The sequence below is a fragment of the Anastrepha obliqua genome, chromosome 1 (assembly GCF_027943255.1).
Source record: "Anastrepha obliqua isolate idAnaObli1 chromosome 1, idAnaObli1_1.0, whole genome shotgun sequence".
Lineage (NCBI taxonomy): Eukaryota > Metazoa > Arthropoda > Insecta > Diptera > Tephritidae > Anastrepha > Anastrepha obliqua.
In genome coordinates this window covers 137,589,422-137,610,952 of record NC_072892.1, presented here as the reverse complement: position 1 = coordinate 137,610,952, position 21,531 = coordinate 137,589,422, and the positions used below count along the sequence as shown (strand labels likewise).

At 38.5% G+C, this 21,531-nt stretch overlaps 1 protein-coding gene across 1 annotated transcript; it reads right to left on the bottom strand.

Moving 5' to 3' along the window:
- Positions 1 to 950: 950 nt before the first annotated feature.
- Positions 951 to 20,638, bottom strand: LOC129237407 (uncharacterized). Its single transcript, XM_054872138.1, has 7 exons — positions 20,043 to 20,638; positions 16,924 to 17,084; positions 13,421 to 13,622; positions 11,077 to 11,328; positions 7,471 to 8,402; positions 3,569 to 3,883; positions 951 to 1,204 (listed from the first exon to the last, which is right to left on the bottom strand). Exons 1-7 carry the CDS (start codon positions 20,636 to 20,638, stop codon positions 951 to 953), a joined length of 2,712 nt encoding a protein of 903 aa, XP_054728113.1.
- Positions 20,639 to 21,531: the final 893 nt, after the last annotated feature.

Sequence of the window (21,531 nt, the reverse complement as noted above, 5' to 3'; positions counted from 1 at the left end):
GCGAATTTCGCGATATGTTTCTCTTAAAGATCGACCAGTTTCATGATAAGTTTTAATATTTTTAACGCATTGTTCTATCGTAAACTTGTACAACTGTCCACTTGGCAACTATCAAAGACGACATAAAAAAGATACCGTCTACGAATTATTTACTACTGGCATCTCTGCGCCACTTTCGAAAGACCCTTTACTTTTCTTTTGTACTTTGCTAGAATTATCCTACCTGCGATTTTGTGAGTTATTTGGCAAAATAATATTTTCCATATTAATAATCAGAAAAAATGCAAATTTATTGTCTAACTCATATTCGTATTTATTTAACTCATTCACATATATAAATTATTAACTAAATTAAAAATATATACACTACACATACATCTACATATATTTTAATATATTTTGTTTTTTGTTTTTTATTAACGGTTCTTATTCATTAAAGGCGCCTGGATGCGATTCAGGGGAGTTGGGGCTGTAAATGCATCACTGAAACTTCTTCATATTTATGTTGTACGAAAATAATGATTGCAGTTGTAGTTTTCGTTGTAAGGTGGCGCGTAAAATATACGAAATAATATCATGATATATTTTTATACTAAAAATGTATTACTTTTCATTCTACGTCAGTCATTAGCATAAAGTATTCAACATGCAAATTTTGTGACAATGACGTCAGCAGTTCGAAATCATCTGTATTAGGCACTTCTATTCAGCTGATTTATTTAAATTTAATTGTTAGTTTTTTTTTTGTTGCAATATTAATAGCGTGCACATTTCTAGCTTATTTTATTCTTATTATTAAAAATATTACTTTTTTTCTAATCAAAATTTTAACTATTTCGTATTCACTTTTACTTTAATCTTTCTTTCAACACAACTACTTCTGCTTATGTATTTTTTATATTTTATCATTTATTTCACTTCTTCACATTTAGTGCAATTCTGTTGCTCCTTTAAAATTGGCGCCCATGTCGTCCATCGAAAGCTCTATCATAAACCTTACTCAGCGATTCTGTTCTCGTTTTTGGCACGCTTTTAGGCATTAACGTTGAATTATTTGACGAAGGGCTTTTGCGTGTGACGTAAGTTGATGAGCTGCTGAGAGTTTCACTGGTGTAAGGTTGCCGATGTTGCTGGCGCAGATGGCTCCAAACGGCGATAACAGCAAGTTGTGTGAGCAAGAAAACCGTAATAGTTAGTATAAGACCTGAAATGGAGAGAGAGGAAGAGAGAGAGAGAGAAAGAGTGACGTAGAATTATATGATATGGAAACATTTGTTAAGTACTTAAATGTTTTAAATGCAAAGTTCGACCAAATTTCGGTTTCGGCTTTGGCTACGTTCGACCACTAAAACGCGGTTCGACTTCGTTCGCACATTTCCCCTACCTTTTTTTGTAAAAAAAAAACGAAACAACTCTAGCATGGCATTTTCATGAACTCAAGAAATAGATGGCCTCTCTAGTTGGCTTCTCACAATCACACATGGGGAGTTCTATGTGGTAAGCGAAGCATAAATTTACTATATCATCATCATCATCATCGTCAAAACATCACAGTACGAGGTGAACCATTGCTTCTGTTGCAATTCACCTTCACGTCACTCGGTCATCAGCTTTTCGTTTGATATCAGATAGGACAATAACCCAAAGTCGCCTTCAATGTCATCTGACCATCGCTTTCTTAACCAGCCTCTGCTTCTGTCGCCTTGTGGATTTGTTTCGAAGATCTTTTTTATAGCTATATCGTTGCTTATTCGTAGAATATGACCGTACCTTCGAACCCTTTGCGCTTTGATGTACCAAATTACACTTTCAACTCTGATAAGTGCATCTAACTCGTCATACTGGTCCATATATTTTTCTTACAATCTTTCTTTCAGCACAATTTAACTGATCGGTTTCATTGAATTTCAGCACCCAGACTTCGCACACGTATGTGCGGGTAGGTCTTATCACAGTTTTGTATATTCGTTTCTGGTTTCTAGAAAGAAATCTCGACTTCATCAGTTTTGCGCGAAGTAAATTTTATTTACAGGTTGCGACCTTTCTTGTATGTCAATAGATGTATCTTTCTGTGCACAGCTCCTGCACAACTCCAAGGTTCCTAAATTCATTGACAATTTCGGAGCTATAGCCGCAGACTTGTAAGTTATGTGTTGCGTTGCGCGCTGCACCTTCCATACATTTGGTTTTTTCTTAGTTGATGAGAAGTCCTACCATCCTAGAATCACTAGACGCATAAATGTTTCTTGCAGATCCTTATTACCAGGTTAAAAGCAGGGATGCAAGCGCATCTCCTGAGATCCTGGTCGGTGACATTATGACATTATCTTCGATCCTCAGCTTTGCCCAAATGTTTGCTAAAGTTATGCCAATCAGACGTACTAGTTTTCAAGGTATGCCCAACAACTTTCTATAAATTTATCATTTCGATATCATTAAAACTGTCTGACAAAGAGGCTTGAATAGGATGAGCACAGGGAGATCCTATGCAGGCGTATCTGTTTACCATTTAATATACTACTAAGTGCAGGGGTTCGGTATTAGAATTAGGAAATAAAAGCTAAATTAAAAAAGGGATACTAGCTGTAGAAGTTGTTTTCAATTACTATTAGAAAGAATGCAAGTGCGGATATTATTATTATTTTTTAATTATTGTTTCTAAATGTTGACGGTTACATTGGATACCCTCTTGTAATCTGGCCGCGGCACTCCGTGTCACTCGCTGAAAGAAGTGATGTCGGTATGCCATTAACCTTGCGACCGATATTTTCACTTAGAGTTGAGATGGCCACTGGATTTGTTTAATAAACTTTACTTTTGAGGTAACCCACAAAAAAAACTCGATAGGTGTAAGATCGGGCGACCGGAATGGCCATGATATGTCACCGAAACGACTTACCACTTTGTTAAGGAAGAAATCACGCCATGGCCTCGCTGGCTGTATGAGGCCTGATGTGATCTTGCTGAAACCATTTATGTGCACAGAGGGAAGGATATTCGCTCATTATTGGCAGAAAATGATCGTTCAGTATGCGCTGATAAGAGACACCGTCCACAAATATTGCTTGCTCTCAACGATTTTCAAACAAATGTGGTTCAATTCTTCCACTGCTTGACAATGTTGGGGCCCGATCGTGGACTGCTTGCCACTGAACTTGTTGCGCGGCACCTTCGCACCCATGAACGCATCAAATCTTCACTTGCGGCATTACGCAAACGTTGAATATTGTAACGTAAAAAAAATCTACGACGAGCAGTTATATACAAATCACGAGAAACTTCAAATATAAAACCTATCCGACACCCTGCACTTCTTCTTGTTGTCGATTTCTATTCAATTCTATTTCAAGCCCGGTAGATCGCATGTGAGTGTTGCAATCGCTTAAAAAACCTGTCACTCTCTTACAAGTGGTTTTCTGTTTATTTTCTTCTCGCTGTTAAGGGAAATGTGCTACATACATATGTATTAGTGGTGCTTGGTGTTTACACGTCTTCCCGGTTCTGTTTACAATACATTCATGCACCTATTTAGCCAACTGTTTGACCGCCGACATTGTGCATTACTTACCGATCGCATTAACACAGTGGCCCTGCTCTGCTTCATCATCATTGCGCTCGCTAACGTTACGAGCATTTGGTGCTAACTTGGTCTGCTTTTGTTGTTGTTGTAGTTTGTCGAAGCCAAATTTGTCAGTGATCTGAATTGATTGCACCAACAGCATATCGTCTTGGCTAGGCTGGCTTTTGGTGATCGAGACAGCTGCTGCACGTCTACTTCGCAAGTGTAAATGTTGTTGTCGCGCGAAGCGTTTTTGCTGTTGCACCGGTTTTAGCTGCTGTTGGTTCTGTGCGTTGCTACTGTGTACAGTGCCGGCAAATGTACCTGCATGAAGAGGAGTAAAAGAGGGGAGAAAAAAGGAAATAAATGGTAGGAAATAATCAATGGATGTTAAATTAGGAAAAAATTGAAATTAAATTTTTTTTAATACTTTTGTAGAAAAATACTTCTTTCTTAGAAATGCAATGAATAAGCCCAAAAAAAAGGAGAGAAATATTATATTTTTAAGAAGAAAAACAAAAGCTTGGAGAAAAAAAATTCACGACCTAAAAAAATGATTTTTATATGTTCTTGAATTCACAAATTTCCCTTTTGGGTCACGAGAAAGAGAAAGTCTACGCCAACAGCCCAGGGTCGATTTAAGGCCTCAAAGATGGACTTCGTGAGGCAATCGAGGACTATTAACGGCAAACCTTCTTCTTTATAATGAAATAAACACCCGATCATTTATATTAAAAATTACATTTTTCTTTGAATATCGAAATATCAGGCCAGTCCATAAGTTCGTGCGTATTTTACCCATGATTTCACTTTTGTACGATTTTTGCATACAACAAATTATTCGCGGAATATAACGGAACTATTTATATTTTCTTTCATAAATTGTGCATTCAAGAAGTGATTTCAATCCCGGATAGAAGCACGTGTTGTTAAAAAATAAAATGGAATCTTCGAACTCGTATAAGAGGCATATTTTGTACTTTTTTAAAGAAATAAACACTGTTCACGGAGAAGATACCGTGAGTGTAAGGACTGCGCAAAAGTGGGTTTCAGAATTCCGAAGTGGTGACTGCGACGTGGAGGATGCCCCGCGCGCTGGTCGTCCTGAAGTCTTTAACACCGACGCCTTGCTCGAACTCGTGGAAGCTGAGCCAAATTTGACCGTCGATATGATAGCTCAGAGGTTAAATTCATCGCATGGAACAGTTCACAGGCACCTGGTTCAGTTGGGAAAGGTTTCAAAGCTGTGAAAATGGGTTCCGCATACCAACCTTCAGCAGCGAGTGAATGTGTGTTCTCAGCTGCTGCAACGGCTAGAAAATGAAAGTTTTTTGAACCGTATCATTACTGGTGATGAAAAATGGGTCCTTTACAATAATCCTGTTCGCAAACGCCAATGGTTAGATAAAGATGAAACACCAGAACCGACCCCTAGATGGCCTTCACTCCAAGAAGATTCTCGTGTCTATTTGGTGGGATATGACCGGTATTGTTTATTATGATCATCCGGAACCAAACCATACGATAACTGCTGATTATTATTCCCATCAGCTTTCAAACCTGAATGAGGAACTTAAAAAATCTTTAGTGAATAGACGCAAAGTTTTGTTTCAACACAACAACGGAAGACCTCATACCGCAAGGCAAACATTAGGCAAGCTGAACGAGCTCGGATGGGAGCTAATGCCGCATCCACCATACTCTCCGGATATTGCACCTTGTGATTATCACCTTTTCCGTGGACTTCAATCCCATATGAGTAACAAGAACAACTCCTCAAAAGAAGCTATATAAAGGGATATCGAAGCGTATTTTGGCTCCAAGGACAAACAATTTTTGGAGCAGGTAATTAAAAATTTGCTTAAACATTGTAAATAATGAAGGAAAATATATTATTGATTAATAAATACTTTAAACATCTTTTTTATTAATTTTAAAACCACCTTTAAAAAACGCACGAACTTATGGACTGGCCGGATAACACCTCTTGTTTTAAAACCGTTTACAATAAAACTGTTTAAAATAGATCTTAAATTCCCGTAATAAAAATTTAAATTAAGAAATATCAAAATTTTATTTTAAATAATAATCATAAGAATCGAAAAAATACCAAAAAACAAAAATTTAAATAAGCAAAATAAGCTCAAGCGAAATTTTTGATTTTTTATGTTAGTTTTATAAACTTTAATTTAATTAAAAAAAATTGTATTTAATCTATAAGAAAGTCATTTAGATCTACAGTTAAATTATTAAAAAAAATAAAATAAACGAAATTAAGTCTTTCAAAATTTATGATATTATATATCATTAAAAACAGTTGCATATAATTTTTGTATTTAACATCTTTTTTAATTAATCATTAAAAATGACATTTGGATCTACTGTTAAAACAATGCATTATCCCCCAAAAGTATGTTAAAATAATAAAATAATACTTAAAATTCTCAGAATTTTTGATTGTAAAATTATTCGAACTCTCACTTACTGTGGGCAAAAAGTAAGGTGAATTTATTTGTCAAACTTCGCAGGATTAAAATTTCGCTCGAGTTATTTTTTTCATGAGTTGGCAGCACTGTTAATAACATCGGGGCCAACTTTCATGTGAATGTCATTATCAGTAATATATTTACGCTTGTGTTCACCAAGCGACCAAGAGTGCATTTTTCGATTTTTACAACGTATGATTTGAATCAGCAAAGAAGTGCCATCAAATTTTGTTTGCGGAATGAAATTTCGGCTGCGGAAACGTTTAGCATGTTGCAGAAGGCATTTGGTGATTCGACCATGTCACAGAAAACTGTTTATAAGTTTTACAAAGACTTCAAAGAGGGTCGAGAACGTGTTGATGACTTGGAGCGCTCCGGACGACCATCGGCGTCAACAGATGACCAACACGTCAATAAAGTGAAGGACTTAGTGCTCAAAAATCGTCGGTTGACTGTTAAAGACCTTCTGATATGATCGGAATATCAGAAGGATCTGTGAAAACCATTTTGAAAGACCATTTGGGCCTACGAAAAGTCAAATCTCGTTTGGTACCGAAAACTCTCAATTTCTTGGAAAAAAGTCGTCGCGTTGATGTGTGTGAAACAATGCTTTCAGACTATCAGGATAAGCTCAAATGCATCATTACGGGAGATGAGACTTGGACTTATGCTTACGACCCTGAAACAACCGACCAATCAAGCGAATATAGTGCTAAAGGCGAAGCCTGACCGAAAAGAGCACGCCAAAGTCGTTCAAAAATAAAGGTCATGATGACAGTTTTTTTCGATTTTCGTGGTGTGGTGCACTATGAATTCCTTCCACCTGGCCAAACTGTTAATAAGGAATTTTTTTGAGCGTTATGCGTCGTTTACGTGAAGCAATTCATCTAAAAAGACCAGAATTATGGGCCAACAACTCTTGGTTTTTGCATCACGATAATGCACCGTCTCACACTGCACTCGTTCTTCGTGACCATTTCGCCAAAAATTCCACGCATATCGTTCCGCAACCACCGTATTCGCCTGATTTGGCTCCGTGTGACTTCTGGCTATTCCCAAAACTCAAGAGACCACTCCGGGGAACGCGTTTTGAGTCAATTGAGGAGATAAAAGCTGAATCGAAGAAGGTGCTGATGGCTATACCGGAAATGGACTATTTGGCATGTTTCGGGGATTGGAAAAATCGTTGGCATAAGTGTATTTCATCGAGAGGGGATTATTTTGAAGGGGATGAAATTGATTTACAAGAATAAATAAAGATTTTTCATTTTACAACCAAATTCACCTTACTTTTTGCCCTACTTCGAAGGTTTTTAAAAACCGAGTTACCCAGCATATGTCGCATTCAAATTCAAAAACGTATTATAGCAACTTGCAACTTTTCTTACAAAAACCACTCGCCACTCACACACCCAGCCTACTCACCTGTCACATTCAGTGAACGCCTTCTACGCCCATACGAAACCATCGACTTGTATTCGCCGCCATTTTCATTCTGATCGCACTGCACCGGTTCGCATGTTGGCATACAGGGTGTGACAAGAGCGCGGAATTGTACCAACTCAGATGTGGGAAATTTAAATGCATCAAAGTGTGAGAGTAAAATTTTTCCCGACGTCGAGCTCTTGTAGATTGGTCCCATTATAAAATGATCTGTTGGGCAACCATTCGAATCGATGAGGGTAATCTCCGCATTATCATTACCGTCCATGGCAACAAGTTCACGCACAAATATTTCATATGGACTTTGAGCGTCAAGTATCTCGAACTTCAACGCCAACGGATCACCAACCTCAGCCGTACGCATCACATCGGTACCATCACGTGAGGTGATCTTCATAAGCACATTCGGTGAATCGACAATTACTTCCTCACTCAACGCTGGTTCGTAATCATCCTTGACATCTAGCAACACTTCGTTCGTAATCGATTTGTTCGTTAAATCGTATTGACAGGTAACAGCTAGGCCCAAATCGGAGGAAGTAACAATTTTGTCATGATGTTGTATCACCACATCGTTCATGTAACGCCCAGAGCTGCTTTGGTGTACATTGCATTCGAGATTTTGATAGCCCATTCGTATTTCAAAGTCTAGTGCGTTCTTCACATCGACCGCGCAGGATTTGGGCGAGCCTTTAGCGTAGACTTTGCCATCGAAGAGTTTTGAAGTGCGTATGCGCGCAATCATATCGGCTGCACCGCATTCGATGGTCACATTGTAACAAGATGAGAGTTCGTAGGTTGTTGCTTCGGGCACATCCAGGTAGGGATCTTGTATGTCAGTGAGCGTGATGCGGCTGTGATGTGAAAGGCGGCACACCATATCGCCAGTGTCACCATAGTCGTAGGAGTGGCATCTGTGAGGAGCACATAAAAAGAGACGTGAGGATTAGAGGAGTGATAGAAAGAAAATGGCGTCATAGTGACATTTTAAAAAAGTTTGTTTATTAGCATTACTTCAGCTGCATCTTTTAACAAACTCGCTAACCGATTCTTCTTACGATAATCCCCCAGGAGTGAACATAGCAATATAATACGTCCATAAAAGTACGTACAGCGCGAACAACCTTTATTAGATGCTTGACCAAGCTCGACGTCATCCTAAAAATAGGGGCACTAAGAACTTATGCCATTTCCCAAGGTTCGAGGATAAACTGTCGGCTAAGATTTTATTCAGGCTAAATGAAGCATGTGATAGCCACCCTGCAATTGTGCCTCGACGGATTGAATATAGTTTACTGGGGTAAACTTTTACTAAACTCACACCTTTTTGTTTCAAGATTGATATTCTAAGGTCAACATACCGCGATTTGATGTGCTGTTCAAAAGATATCTAGTGTTCTGCGATGAAGAGTTGATGGAAGTGCCATTGCAGACTGCGAGGTCTTTGCAACCTGAGCTAGCCCTCTTATTTAAGTAGGAGGGCATATACATAGATGTTAAGGGCAATGAAAAAGCTGTCTCACCTACTTACTGGTTCTGTTTAGAAATTCATTGGCTCACGACCGGCTGTCGGATGTAACTGAGCCACGTACAAAGCTGTACTATTGGCAATTTGGAAAGTCTCGATTCCTGGCGATAGTTTTGAATGTCCCGTCACGCCCCACACAACGAAATTTCTACTGATATTGAGCAAACGCCATTTGAGAAATATTTTTGGCGCAGGTACCTCAGAACAGTTGGGGTAAGAAATCCGGATTTATGAGAAATATGCTTAGAAGATGATGAGACCCTGTTCTATGAGATATGCATATGTCTAGTTTTTGGTCTGATGACCTGCATTTGCTTCGGCAGGATGATCTTCCTGGAAGCACACTTGATGAAGCTCAATCTTAAGGTCCAAACCCATTTTACAAAAGCGACGCTCCACCTGGTTGCGCTTCAGATGCATTAAGAACTTTAGGAATAGTAGTTTCTGCGGCAAAGAAAAAAATCTGCAGGTGCTTTTCCCATTTCATACGCGTGATCTAGTTGATCAGCTCACGAGCTTCGGACACGGTTTGGAGGATCAGGTTTATTATCGCGCTGTAAATTTGGGCTCTCAGGCAAAGGGATATATTGTAATCGAGGTAATTAAGATGCCCAAAGAGCTGTCATAGAGCTCGCAGAAATTTTACTTAATTTCTTTATACAATTTAAGGAAGAAAATAATGTCACTAATGCGAGCCATAATGCGAAGAGCTGGGCAGAGTATCCGAGAAAGGTGAAAAATGCCCCCAACTCTGTGTTTGCAGAATTCTACTCTGAGTCTGGGCGAATGTTCGATAGAATGTCCGATAGTTAATAAAGACTATTATTTGGGCGTTATGAGAAGTTTACTTGAAACCATTCGCCGAAAAAGAAAGAATTACTTGAAAACACCAGTGCCATTATTATCCATGAATTTTTGACCTAGAACGAAACGAATACCACCCCACAGTCATCGAACTCACCTGACATGCCAAAAAACTACTACGGGGAATGCGTTTTAACAGCTGAAAGAAATGAAAGGAAAAAATTGAAAGCGGCTCTGATGGTTAAACTGAAAATAGAGTTCCAGAAATGTTTCGAGAGCTGGATCAAATACTGGCATAGGCGCGTTGCAGTTGATGGGGAGTACTTTAAAGGCGACAATATCACTTCTAAAGAATAAAATTGTACAAGTATTTTAAATTTTCTGAATATATTTCAGGAACTCTTTGATCAAGGTGATGTCGTATTTCATGGGAAAAAAGTTTAACTATTGTATTATTTTCGCAGGGAAAAGGAAGTTGAAAAGGGAACAAACATATTTTTATGGTTATTTTTTTATGAAGTACCCTAAATTTTTCATAAAAAAATGGTATTTAATAAAAAAAAACCACAACATTTTTGGTATTTTTTTAACAAATCACAAAAGAAACTAAAAATTTGGAAAAAAAGAAAAATTATAAAAAAATGTTGATCAGTTTTTTTTAATTTATTGGAAAAAGTGTTTTTAATTAAAAAAAAATTATATATTATATCAGAAAAATCCTACGCACTTTTACAGCTATTCATGTAAAAACAAAAAAAAGCATTTTTTCACCATTAATTAAAAATTTCGGATACAGCTCGGCAGTTCCGTCAGCCGCCCTTCAAAAAAGGCTTTGTCGAAAAAAAGCTGCGCAGCTACCTCCATTTTATATTACACTCCTTTGAAAAAAATTAGTGTTACTGTCTACAACATAAACAATAACTGGCCTTTTCAGAATTTTGAACTATTTCATTGCCGCGCTGAAAAAAAAATGCGCAAAGTGCACTTTTTTTGCCGTGGTCTAACTCCAAAATGAATTGCCTTTAAATATTTAGTAACAGTAGAATTTTCGCATACCCGTACATGTAAGAATTTCCCAAATAAATATTTTTGTTTATGCTGTTATGCGACAGACTGTATGGTTTGTGGTTTTATCCAATGTTTGGTAGTTTTTTTTATTGTTTGTGTTTTTTTATTATTTTCTCAATGAAGCTGCCTTGGTGTCTACTTGTTTGCCCTGTTACTGTTATTGTCATGTCAGCCACTGACTTACTCACCTGTACGGCGCATTCAAACATAAATCGCGGCACTCATCGATGGTGCCAATATCCTGAAACACTGAATCTACCGTCTTCAATATGCGTCCAGGCAGGCGCTTAAACTCGCACAATTTATTCGGCTCATCGGCGCAGTTATTCTCCAGATAATCGACAGCAGCGAGCGATTGAAATGCACTGCTGCCTGATAGAGTAATGCGATCCATTTCGGAGAGTTCGCAGCTTTTTGTGTGGCGATAATAGTTGGCCGATCTGTAGCGAAAGAAAAAGCAATACAACAAATCAAGATAAAAAAATATGAAGAGTATAGTTGATAAAAGAAAAATAAGAAAAATATGTAAGTTACAATAATAAAAAAGTACTAAAAAGGTAGTAAAAAAACGATACGGCTTAGCCGTGGCTGAGAAAAGCGCCGCATACTCCACTTAAAGCAAAGTCATGGTGCGATATTTTTTCCCAAATGTTGTTCTTCATTCTACCTGCCCCCTTTTCTTTCAGTGAGTGCTATTATTATTATTATTATTTGCTATTAAAGGCATCAACACGATCGTTGAGTAGACAGAAGAGTGTCGAAACGCTTGAAACGATTGGTGGTGAGTGAGTGTGTGGCATAGTTGCGCGCTTGTGGCAAACTATAAACTCCCTTTGTTATCTTGATGTCAGACAGCAAAATTAAAAAATAAGCCATCCTTTGTTTGGCTGGCAATTTGCTTGTTATTGAGGCTGCTAGTGGAGTTGCAGATAAGTTGAAATAAATATGTTGAGTAAATAAATATTAGGTATTAGTGGCGATTATTTTGTCGTTAAGTGAAAAAGTGTAGATAATTAATTGACAATTTTTTGGTTTTATTTTAATTATTTGTACTTTGTGAGAATAATACTGAGCAGCATACAAAGGGGGGCAGATTTCGGGCCTGGTTTTTGTTGAATTTTGTAGCGTGCCCTCCAAAAAGTAGATGGACTTAGAGTTATATTCACTATTTCATATTTAGAAATGCGCTCAAGAGTTTTTCTTGGCCCCTAGAGAACAACACAATAATATCGGATGCTTTTATAACTGCAAAAAAACTATCGATATCGAAAACTTTGGTTTGAAAGCTCAGAATGGCTGAGAATGTGTTGACATTTCTGTTCAATAAGGTTTGGTATCGTGAATCGTTTAACGCCAAAACAACGCTTCTAAATTGCTGAGATTTACTTAAAAAAAAACATCTGTTCACAAAGTTCATAGAGCGAAGCAATGAAGAATGTGCGTCGATTCGACGTCGATCTCACCTTGTTGGTGTTTGTTTATAAACAAAACTTTGCAAACACATGAAAAACTTGTTCAAACCCAATAAAAAAAATTGGGTAAGCAGTTTTATAGTCCATTAAGTTTGAGCATCACAAAGAGAAAGTTTCAAGTAACACCAAATTTTCGTTGACTTTTGATAACATTTTCCACCACCGACGTTGCCTATTTTTCCGATATAAAAAAATGTCGAGCATTCCTCATACGGAGAAAAAAGGGCAAACACAAAGTTTAAAAAATCAACCATATTTCTGGCAGTTTAAGCTAAAACAATAAGATAAAATAAAAAAATTATTAATTTTTTTTTAATTTTGATTAAAAAGTTTGAAATTTTGATGAAAATATGTGCAATTTTTCTGGTATTTGTATAAAGTTCGAATTATTATATTTATAATTCTTATGTTTATAATTTTTCAAGTTAAATTTTTATATATTTTTGGTTAGATACTGATACACTTTTATAATAAAGATAGTGAACAAAAAAAAAAAAAACAAAATAGTCAAAATGGATTAAAATGATTAAGTGCTATATTTTTTTCGTGGGCTGTATGAATTTGATTCAAAAATTAACGGCCAGCCCAAATTAAATGTTATAAAAATGTGCGGGTTATATGAAGCTCGGTCGGGACCGAATTTAGTATTTCCTTACTTATTGTTTTTTTCCTTATATTGATAAATATGCCAAAACGGACTATAAGGATTCTAAGAAGTGGGCTGACGTTGCATTTAGCCGAACGCAGCTTGGATTAGGACAACAATCGCAAGTAAATACAAATTTTAGTAAAGGCACCTATGTTCTGATGTTCCTCCAATATTGCAACCCATTCTTAAGCTTCGAAATGTGAAAGTCATAGCTACGCTTGCAAAGTTGCGTGATTATTGATTAAACATCGTGGAAAATAGTTAGAGAAACAACGAAATCATTTTCAACCAGCAATTTTCATTTCGCCTTAGTAAAGAAGCCAGCAATATAAATAGCAACCCTCGTATAAAATTTCAAACCTTACGATCATTAGGCGCCTTGGTAGTTTTTTTCTTATTCGTTTATCTTACCTGCATGTGAACTCCGCCTCGCCCAAACACAACTCGAAGCAATCTTGTCGTGACAGCACTGGAATTGTACGCTTCACATAGCCATTCAATTTATAGCTCTGGACGCGATCAATACTCCAGTCTCGTGCACAGGGGCGTATTCTGAGACATGATTTTTGGGCATAAAGTGTGAAGACAGGAAATTGCGACTTGGCAAGGGCACCTAGTAAGAATATAAAAAAATAACAAAGAAAAAAAGGAAAAATTAACAAAATCTGTAAACACGAAATATCGATCATCAGCTGTAAACAAAATACTAAATAAAATACTGGGTTAAGTTAGGTTATAATGGTTGCCCAGAAAGTGGGTCCACTTGGACGAAAGTTTTAGTTCATCATTTGTGAAACTACTGCAGGGGGAAAAGAGGTGAAGGAAACCGATAGGAGGAAAGGAGAGAGGTGGAGGGGAAGGAGGAGGGGGTTGAGTATTTGGGATTATGAACGGTCACTAATTTTCGTTTGCGTTAGCCGCTTTATACCGCTGATTAAGTGCATCAGATTTTTGAAAGCTAAGCCGGCTATATAAGCAGGCGTAGGGAAAAATTGAGAACCAAGATGTTTAAATCTTAGTCCCGCGAGAGTTGTGCAGCTAAGGAGAAGGTGCTGAGATGGTCCACCTCATCTTCCATACAGCTCACGCAAAAAGGACTCGAAGTAATTCCGAGTCACACGGCATGTATACCTCGCGATAGTGCCCCGTGAGGCCGCCCACGAAATTTGGGAGCTGAGATTTTGTCATGCTCAGAATATCCTTAGAACGCATCTGATCCACATGACCAGAAGGATTTCGCGACCTTACATGTTTGTGTACTTGCTCAGCGCTGGCTGAGTTGAGGCGAAGCACATCTTTCCAGGAGTATATCGCAGGTTGTCAAGGAGATTCCGATCGTCTACTTTCGCGGGGACGCTGCCTCACATGTCCCTTGTGGGGACAGCTCGTCCACTTCGCAGTTTCTTGCAATGTCACTATGACTAGGTACCCAGATTAGCCTTATGTCAAAGAATTCTGATGCAGCCGAAAGTGAAACCGAAAGAGTGCCCCATAATTGCCCCTTGGCTTTCTACTTTAAAAAATTGTTACCTTCCTAACTGTAGCAGCTACCTCTACTTAGAACACAATGTAGTGATCCGGTAACCTGAGTTTGAGTCTGATGGGACTTCCTTGTTTTAAAATACTCCTCCTCCGACTTTACCGCCCAACTTCGAGCCATCCGTGAACAGGTTCGCCCAGCGCTGTCCCCAAATTTTGCACCCAACTCACTGCTCCCTTGATGGGATATGAGTGGGGAAAGTTTCGCTTGTAGTAAACGAGGGTACATACTGATCCAAAGCTTCTCAGGCCGTAAGTGAGGTTGAACCTGAAGCCCGCATCTCTCAGTCTGATTGCTGTACATGCAGCGGCAGTTTTGCTTACGATGTCTACAGGTACCACATTTAACATTACATTAGGCGCTAGAATAGGAGTAGCTCGAAACACCCCACTGATCCCAATGAATGCTGACCGATGTTATCCTCTCCAGTGAGTTCCACCAGACAATGACTGCATAATTGACTTTATTATGGTATTATGGAGCCAAAATACAACCCTAGGCGATCTTTTGCCAATGGCGCCCTTGTATCCATGCAGGCCAATGTTGCCTTCCTTACTCTCTCCTCAGTGTTGCTTACTTGAATGCACTGCTATAGGGCAAATAAGGTTGAGACATCTCGGCCATTTGCAGCCAGAAGAAAGGCTTTGGATCAAGTACTGTGAGGAGTAGAAGGCACAAAATATCAAGAGGTCGAAGTACAAAGCCTCAAATAACGGGTGATTTTTTAGCTATTATCTTTTTAAACAGTTGGTTTAAACAGCTGACGCACGTTTCGAGTTTTGTTTCACTGTCAAACATCTTCAATTTGGTCTATAATTTATCAATGAATCGTCTTAAAAACGAACCACGCTTGCAAATCATTGAATTTTATTATAAAGATGAGTGTTCTGTTAAGAAAGTTTATCACCCGCTTCTTCCATTTTATGGTCAGTTTAATCGACCCACTGAGGCGGCTATTCGAGCTATTGTGACTAAATTTACAACCAAATTTACATTATTGGACATCAAACCACCAACACGCTTACGTAGAGTGCGAACTGAAGAAAATATCGCAGCTGTATCGGCCAGTGTTAATGATGACCATCAATTATCGATTCGTCGCCGTTCGCAGCAATTGGGCCTCTGTTACTCAACAACGTGGACAATTTTGCGAAACTAGGAGTGGATTTAGGTGTGAAGCCTTTCGAAATACACCTGGTGCAAGAATTGAAGCCGAACGACCTACCACAACGCAGAATTTTTGCTGAATGGGCTCTTGGAAAGTTGGCCGAAGATCCACTTTTTTATCGAAAAACTGTTTTCAGCTACGAAGCTCATTTTTGGATCAATGGATACGTAAATAAGCAGAATTGTCTATTTTGGAGTGAAGGTCAGCCAGAAGAATTGCAGAGCTACCAATGTATCCAGAAAAGGTCACAGTTTGGTGCGGTTTATGGGCTGGAGGTATCATTGGACCGTACTTCTTCAAAGATGCTGCGAATCGTAACGTAACTGTGAATAGTGAGCGCTACCGTGAAATGATATCCAACTTTTTTTTCCCGAAAATGCAAGAGCTTGACTTGCATGACATGTGGTTTCAGCAAGACGGTGCCACATGCCACACAGCACGCGTAACAATGGACTTGTTGAGAGGCGAGTTCGGTGAACATTGGGACCTGTCAATTGGCCACCCAGATCGTGCGATATAACGCCTTTAGATTATTTTTTGTGGGGCTATGTTAAAGCTGATGTCTGTTCAGACAAACCTGCTTCAATTAACGCATTGGAAGACAACATTAAAGAATTTATATGTGAGATACCGGCCGAAACATTGGAAAGAGTATGCCAAAATTGGACTAAGCGGATGGATCCTTGGAAGCGCCGTCGCGGTCAACATTTGCATGAAATAATCTTCAAACATTAAATTATATGGACTGTACGATTTCTAAATTTTACGTGTGTTTTTTTGAAAAACTTTCCTATAGCTGTTAAAAAATCACCCCTTAAATATAAAATCTAAAAAAACTAAACGTAACCCTGTCTACATTATGGAAAGATATAGACAGACATGCACTTGGAAGGTCCCTAATTTAATAAAGTTATTAGACATTATTACAAACCTCCGAGTGCACTTCTGTCCTGAAATATATATATAATTGGCCTTTTGGGAGTTTGGCCTATTGGGGTATGCGTCTTGATGTTGTCCCACAAATGGAGGGACCTACAGTTTCAAGCCGAACCTACGTTCTCTCTGAACTCCGAATGGTAGTTACGCGCCAACCCACTCGGCTATGACGGCCGCTCATTATTTATTTAACAATTTTCCTATTTTCTCAATGTGTGATATAAAATTATCTTTCATGGAAATACCGTAACTGGTATTTTGCCCACTAACCTGGCAGTTTGTCAGCATTTGCCGAGAAGAGTACGCATAATCCAGTCTCGTAGTTCACTGCACGGCAAGCAACATCCTTCCGACAGGCAGACAAGCAATCGGTCAGCATCAGAGTGCCTGGCAATGATTTCAACATTTTTCCGGGAGCGGAGAAGACAAAGCTGTGGACGAAAAAATTGATGCAACATAGAAATTCATAGATTTAGTTAAGTCAGCACATGAAATGATAAGTCAGCAAATATGTATGTATGTAAATGTATATGTAAATAGTTGAAATATGAAATTGTTAGGTAGGGTAAGGTTAAGATGGAGACGAAGCGCTCAACGCGTAGGAAGCAGCTAAGTGCGATAGCAGCTGGTAGGAGATAATAAAACCAGAGAGCGCAGTTGATAAAGTTGCGAATGTTGTGGAGTTTATGATTGGCCACTAAGAAACTCTACCTGGCTAACTCAGTTGCAGTCTCATTCACGAGAATGCTTCCATGATCAGTAATCCAAATAAAGTTAACCGATGTTTATTCAAAGCTTGGATGATAGCAATACCTCCATCCTTTGGGGTGTTTGATAGAAAGACGCTGCGAAAGATTTGCAGGTTGGCTTTATTGAACACGGCCAAAATCGCGTAATCGGTTATCGCAAAAAGAAGAAGAAGATATATACATCAATATGAATATCAATAAAGGCCTACATTGCTTAAAAAATTTCGATTTGGCTGTGAAATACATCAGAGCCTAAGAGGCGATCTGACTAATTAAATGAGATGGTTATCAGCTCTTCTTAATGTGCGGGGGCATACTAAGGGCGTTAACATATGATTACTACTCCTATTTATGTGGATCACTTCACAGACTATACTTTTTACTTCGACTAAAAGGTGTACACTTTATATCACTTTTAGTTACTACTTATTTTTCGAATATAATCCATGCGCACCTCATAGGTTGGGGCGTAGGTAGAAGTGGCAGTCGATCTCTAAGTTAACTTACTTAGACTGTTGCCGAGCCATTGTGATACCACAGTAGCCGTTTACCTACTACTCCTCGTTAAACCTCGTTAAGTACAAAACCATTGATCTGACTGACACTTATATCCCTAAGGTCAGCAATATCATTCAAGAACGATAAGCTAAAGTATCTAAACTTAGTGTCATGCCGCGCGGGGCAGTGACAAAACAGTGACAAAAAAGATGTCTTATAGACTCTTCCTCATTCTTGCAGCTTCTCCAATAGTCGAAATGAGGTACGTTCTGTCTTCGAGCATGTCGACCTAGGAGTCGGTGGTCTGTGATTAAAGCAACCAACATAGAGACGTTTTTCCTTGGCCGATTAAGTAGCACCTTTTAGCGCCCAACGTCCCATTCTGGCTATTTCTTTTAGTAGTGTTACATGTTAGACTATCAACTCATCTCGTATTGGCTGAAGTTTCAATGGTACTTGTAACACGCAGTTTGTAGGTTGAGTGGGGTATACCTACAATCTCCGTACCAAGAGAGGATAGAGCTCTCTCTCGTTAATTTGTCTGCCTTACTATTCCCTGATATGTCACTATGCCCTGTCACACACTTCAAGTGGATGGGAAAATATTCCGCCATCTCGTTAAGAGATGCCCAGCACTTGCGAGCAGATAGAATTAGTGATCCCCACCAAGGGATCTAATCGATGCTCGGCTATCAGAATAAATACAGATTTCTCTAAAGGTGGGTACATTTTTGCCTAACCAGACAGCTACCACATTAATCGCTAAAATTGTAGCCTAAAATACGTTACAGTGATTAGGGAGACAAACCAAAACGTCTACTTTTGGCTTCTTATAGTAGACACCAGAGCCAACTTTAACGTGAAGCTTTGAGTAATCGTAAGCAGTTTAATCGACCAGTTTTATTATCTACCAACTCACGTCTAGCTGGAATTCTAGTACTAAATAACCTATTAAAGTATAGTTCATTCGAACAATAGTCAACAGGATTAGTTCGACCCAAGCCGAGTGTCATGACTGAGTGTCCAACACCTGAATCGCGCCATTGATTAGTTGCGACAAGACGAGCAGCAGTGTTCCCTGCATTCCGTTTACCAACTAAATCTAAGCGAGATTAAAAGAAAAGATCACTCAGAGCATCAAAGGGTGTGGTTCTAAGAGAACTGCTGATACATACAAACGCCACACGCTTAATCTTCTGAAGCCTGTATCCAATGGTAGCCTTGCCAAGAGTCGCCCACCAGACTAAAGTTCCGTAATGAAGGATAGGTGTGATAACGGTCTTATACAGCTAGTGAGTGTTCTTCGGAGAAAGACTAATCAGAGGTGGTGCATGTTTTACCTACCGATGAGAAATACTTAGGACGAAATTCGCGGTCTTTATTATTTTTTAATTAATTTATCAAAATTTTTTAAGAAAACTCAGTTATACATACATGGAGTGAACGGGTGTTCATTCGAAACTCGGATTTGGCAAGTGGAGAAGAATTCTCTATTAGAATAAAATTTAGACTTCCAAGTCAGTGCAGTATTTGCATCCGGAAGGAGCCGCCATCAAAGAAATTACTTTAAGTAGCCCACATTTATTCTGCACGGTAAAACACTGAGCTAACTTGGTAATGCAATCGAATAAAGTCAGGGAACACCTGACTCACCTATCAAACTAATACCAACTGAGGGGTAACAAGGACTTCACAAGAGACGGTAAGACTAGCTTTATATAAAGCCCATTAGATGGTTTGCCCATAAAAGAGTTTCCTTTGGTCACACATTGTTGTTTTTTTACATAGGTTGGCCTCTAGCCAGCGCAATTAAGGCCGGGTGAAAATATTGCTTTATCACGGATAATCCATCCGTGGTGCGCAAGGGAGCTTTTTAAAAATCCACACTATTCGTTAAGAGCAATGATTTTAACCGGGATCTACTTCGCATCTCTTCTGTAGTAGCTACTCTTCGGTAGAGCTATCAGATTGGGTATTAGCCGCCTCCAGAAGACTTTTCTTATCACCAAATAGTCACTGTTCGAATATATCTTCTTTACTTCCTTACCTTTCAATCTTAATGCGCTGCCCACACCTGGCTTGGGGCGAGCCATTTAATCTAACTTAGCCTAACCCAAATCGGGTTTCTTCTAATTTACTCACCCAGTTGTAATTTCGAAACCTATAAAATCAGCATTACAGTCTTGCATATTATTCTCAAGATTCTCTTCACTATTCGCGAGGCTATTGTCAAAAAATTCGATTTCCTCATCAACGGTCTCGTTTGCCAATTCCTTTGTTTTCTGCAATGTCTCTTCATCTTCCCTCATACTTTCGTTGGCCGCAGGAGCATCCAACTTATCAATGCTCTCTAGGTGCGGTGTTGTCTTCGCGTCTTTCATAGAAACACTTTGAATGCTTTTAGCTCCGTTGGTTATGCCCACAGGTTTCGCATCTGCTTGCGTCTTTGCAAGATCGTTCGGTGCTGTGTCTGCAAACGCTATCGCTGCTGCTGTTGCTTCTGATGTTACCTTATCGTCTGCTAATGTTGCTGCTGCTGCTGCTTGTTGTCGTTTTGCAGTAGGCAAATTGCCAGCCGTTGAGTTGGCTGCCGCAGCAGCTTCTTGTGCATTTTGAGATAAATCCAAACGCGAATGTCTGGCGGCAGTCAAAGCTGCAGGTGAAGCAACCAGCAGGGATATCAGCAATAAACACGATGTACTAGTGTATGTGTGCAGGAATCGGTTATTGTGTCGCATTGTTAGTGTTGGTAACTGAAATTGAAATAGAGGAAAGTGTGATTTTTTGCACAACTAACAGACTAATGAATACTAAAAATGGAAATGAATAAAAGGAGAAGAGGAAGGCATGCCCGTCAAGTTGGGCGTTTTATTGCCGTCTATATTTACATTTGGCGGCCTCCTTTACAATACACGCACCTTGCTGTTCGACACATTTTTATTTGGCAGAATTATTATTATTATATTTTTTGTTTTCTTGGAGACCACATTACAAAATTTTCAAGTCTGGTAGGACATAGAAAAAGTTCCAGTTATCCGATTTTGAAGATAAAATAATGACTTAGAAAAGAACATAATTTGATAGATAGTAGATGCTTTCCATTTCAATTCAACCGGGCTATTCGGGTCATGCTCTTCGATTTTGATATAACTTCAATATGTTGCTCTCTGGTCAAAATAATGAGACACGTATTTTTTTGTTCGCCCGAAAAAATTTTTTTTCAAGAGTTATCGGCAATTTTGTTTTTCGGCTCAAACTCGATTTTTTTTAATTATAATATAAGAATTTTTTTTTTTAAATGCTCATAACTTAGTCAAAAATGAACCGATCTTAATAATTCTTGGTTCAAAATGATCGTAATTACTTACACGAGCGACTTCATGTAGAAATAATTGCAAAAAAGTAGTTGAAAATTTTTTATTTAGCAAAAAAGAAAAAAAATTGAAATTTTTTCGAAATTCAATATTTCAAAAAGTGTATTTTTTTTTTTTTTATAACTTTTTCCAAATCAAAACGACATCTCAAACTTTAATTGAGCTGAATGCCTAGTAGCTAAAATGAGTTGTTTTTGAGTAATGAATTTTTGAGTAAAAACCATGTTTCGCACTTTTTGTTTTTTGCAAAATAAAAC